General features: G+C 38.2%; 1 protein-coding gene across 1 annotated transcript; it reads left to right on the top strand.

Annotated features, from left to right (window-relative positions):
* The first annotated feature begins 170 nt into the window (after positions 1-170).
* SARC_15794 (hypothetical protein) lies at positions 171-1,305 on the top strand. The gene is made up of 2 exons (XM_014290095.1): positions 171-286; positions 862-1,305. The coding sequence occupies exons 1-2, from the start codon at positions 244-246 to the stop codon at positions 942-944; spliced, it is 126 nt and encodes a 41-aa protein (XP_014145570.1). The 5' UTR covers positions 171-243; the 3' UTR covers positions 945-1,305.
* Positions 1,306-1,577: the final 272 nt, after the last annotated feature.

The following is a 1,577-nucleotide window of genomic DNA, read 5'->3' on the forward strand; positions in this document are numbered from 1 at the left end:
ATATTCACTAGTATTGATTTACATTAGGACTTAGAATTTTCTTCATGTTGCGTATCACGAATTCAATAGATCCTCTGTGCAAGCAGGAGAAGGCTGTCCGTTTGTTTTTGTAGATCCACGTCTCTCAGGCGATCATTGTACTACCATTTGGCCGCCTCAATCTCACAACTTACTCACATCTCTACCGTTTACCACACCCTCCCCTTATAATTCCAGGATGATATCGTAGTCACTGCAACAGGCATGGAGTTGTTGAGTGATGTGCCCCGAGAAATCGAAGAGATAGGTATGTTCGCGTCCCTCAACTAGTCTCTACCCATCTCGTTTGACGCCCCTTGTTGTGTATTACATTCATCTGCTCAAATGCCATACTACCCTGCCGATGTAGTTTGTTACAACCGTTGCGTCGGAGTTCGTTGGTTGGCTTGCTTGTCCAACGTATCCTAGTACTTTCCAACCTTGTTCGACTTTGTTCTGTTCCTCATCTGATTGTTTTAAATGTGTGTGTGTTAATGACAAGTCATGGAGTAATAGTTCTACGGAGCCCCATGCTTGTGTCGACTAACGTGAATGATGTCATTTACCTGTGCTGTAGCGTTTCGTTAATGTAACTCAACATAACCAATACGGGTATGCTCTTGCAGGACGTATATTGAATCGTAAATCTCCTATATCACTTTGCCGAGTCTGTTAACAATATCTATGGTTCCGTTTTTAAATTTCTAGTTATATACACAGCTCTGGCCAATGAACGACTGACTTCCTGTAGTCTTGCCGTTTGTTTCCGATGGCAGCATAGCTCTATAGACAGTTGTTATCCAATCCACTAACATCCATGTGTACACTACGGATACTTCACAGAGGCGTTGATGAAAGAAGACTACGAACCCCAATGGGACACCCCCAAGCCAAGCGGCAGCAGCAGCGGTAGTAGGAGTCAGTAAGAACACATGAGAGGCCGACCAACTCGCATCTCAGCAACATATGCCATCCATTTAAATAGCATAATCTAAGAGAGCTATTAGTTATTTTAGGAGTACATATATAGTATTCCTATGTAGAACAACCTTTGTTATCGCGACATATGCAGTTCATTGTAGTGTTATATGGACGTCACCCTGTTGGTTAACAATCAATTTAAAGAGCTGGAACGAACGAACGAACGCAGCTCACATCGTGGAGTATGATGTGTACTGGTACATTGTATTCGAAGCCCCTATGTTAGAAGGGTTTAGCGGTTTCTGCACACCCGCGAGAGAATCTATTCATCATTAAAGTTACTGTTATAAAAGTTGACAGTCCTGAGTTGTAGTGTCTCTAGTGGGTGTATTCTGCAGTTTTTGCTCGTAATGGGGTTCGAAGAACGATGAAGTCTATATATTTCTATGTATATATGTATGTATATATATATATATAATATATATGTATATATATATATATATACATTTATGTATATGCATATGTATGTGAATATGTATTTATATATTTATATATATATATATATATATATACTATATATATACTATATATATATATTATTATAATATATATATATATATTATTATATATATATATAT

Source organism: Sphaeroforma arctica, assembly GCF_001186125.1.
Source record: "Sphaeroforma arctica JP610 unplaced genomic scaffold supercont1.6753, whole genome shotgun sequence".
NCBI lineage: Eukaryota > Ichthyosporea > Ichthyophonida > Sphaeroforma > Sphaeroforma arctica.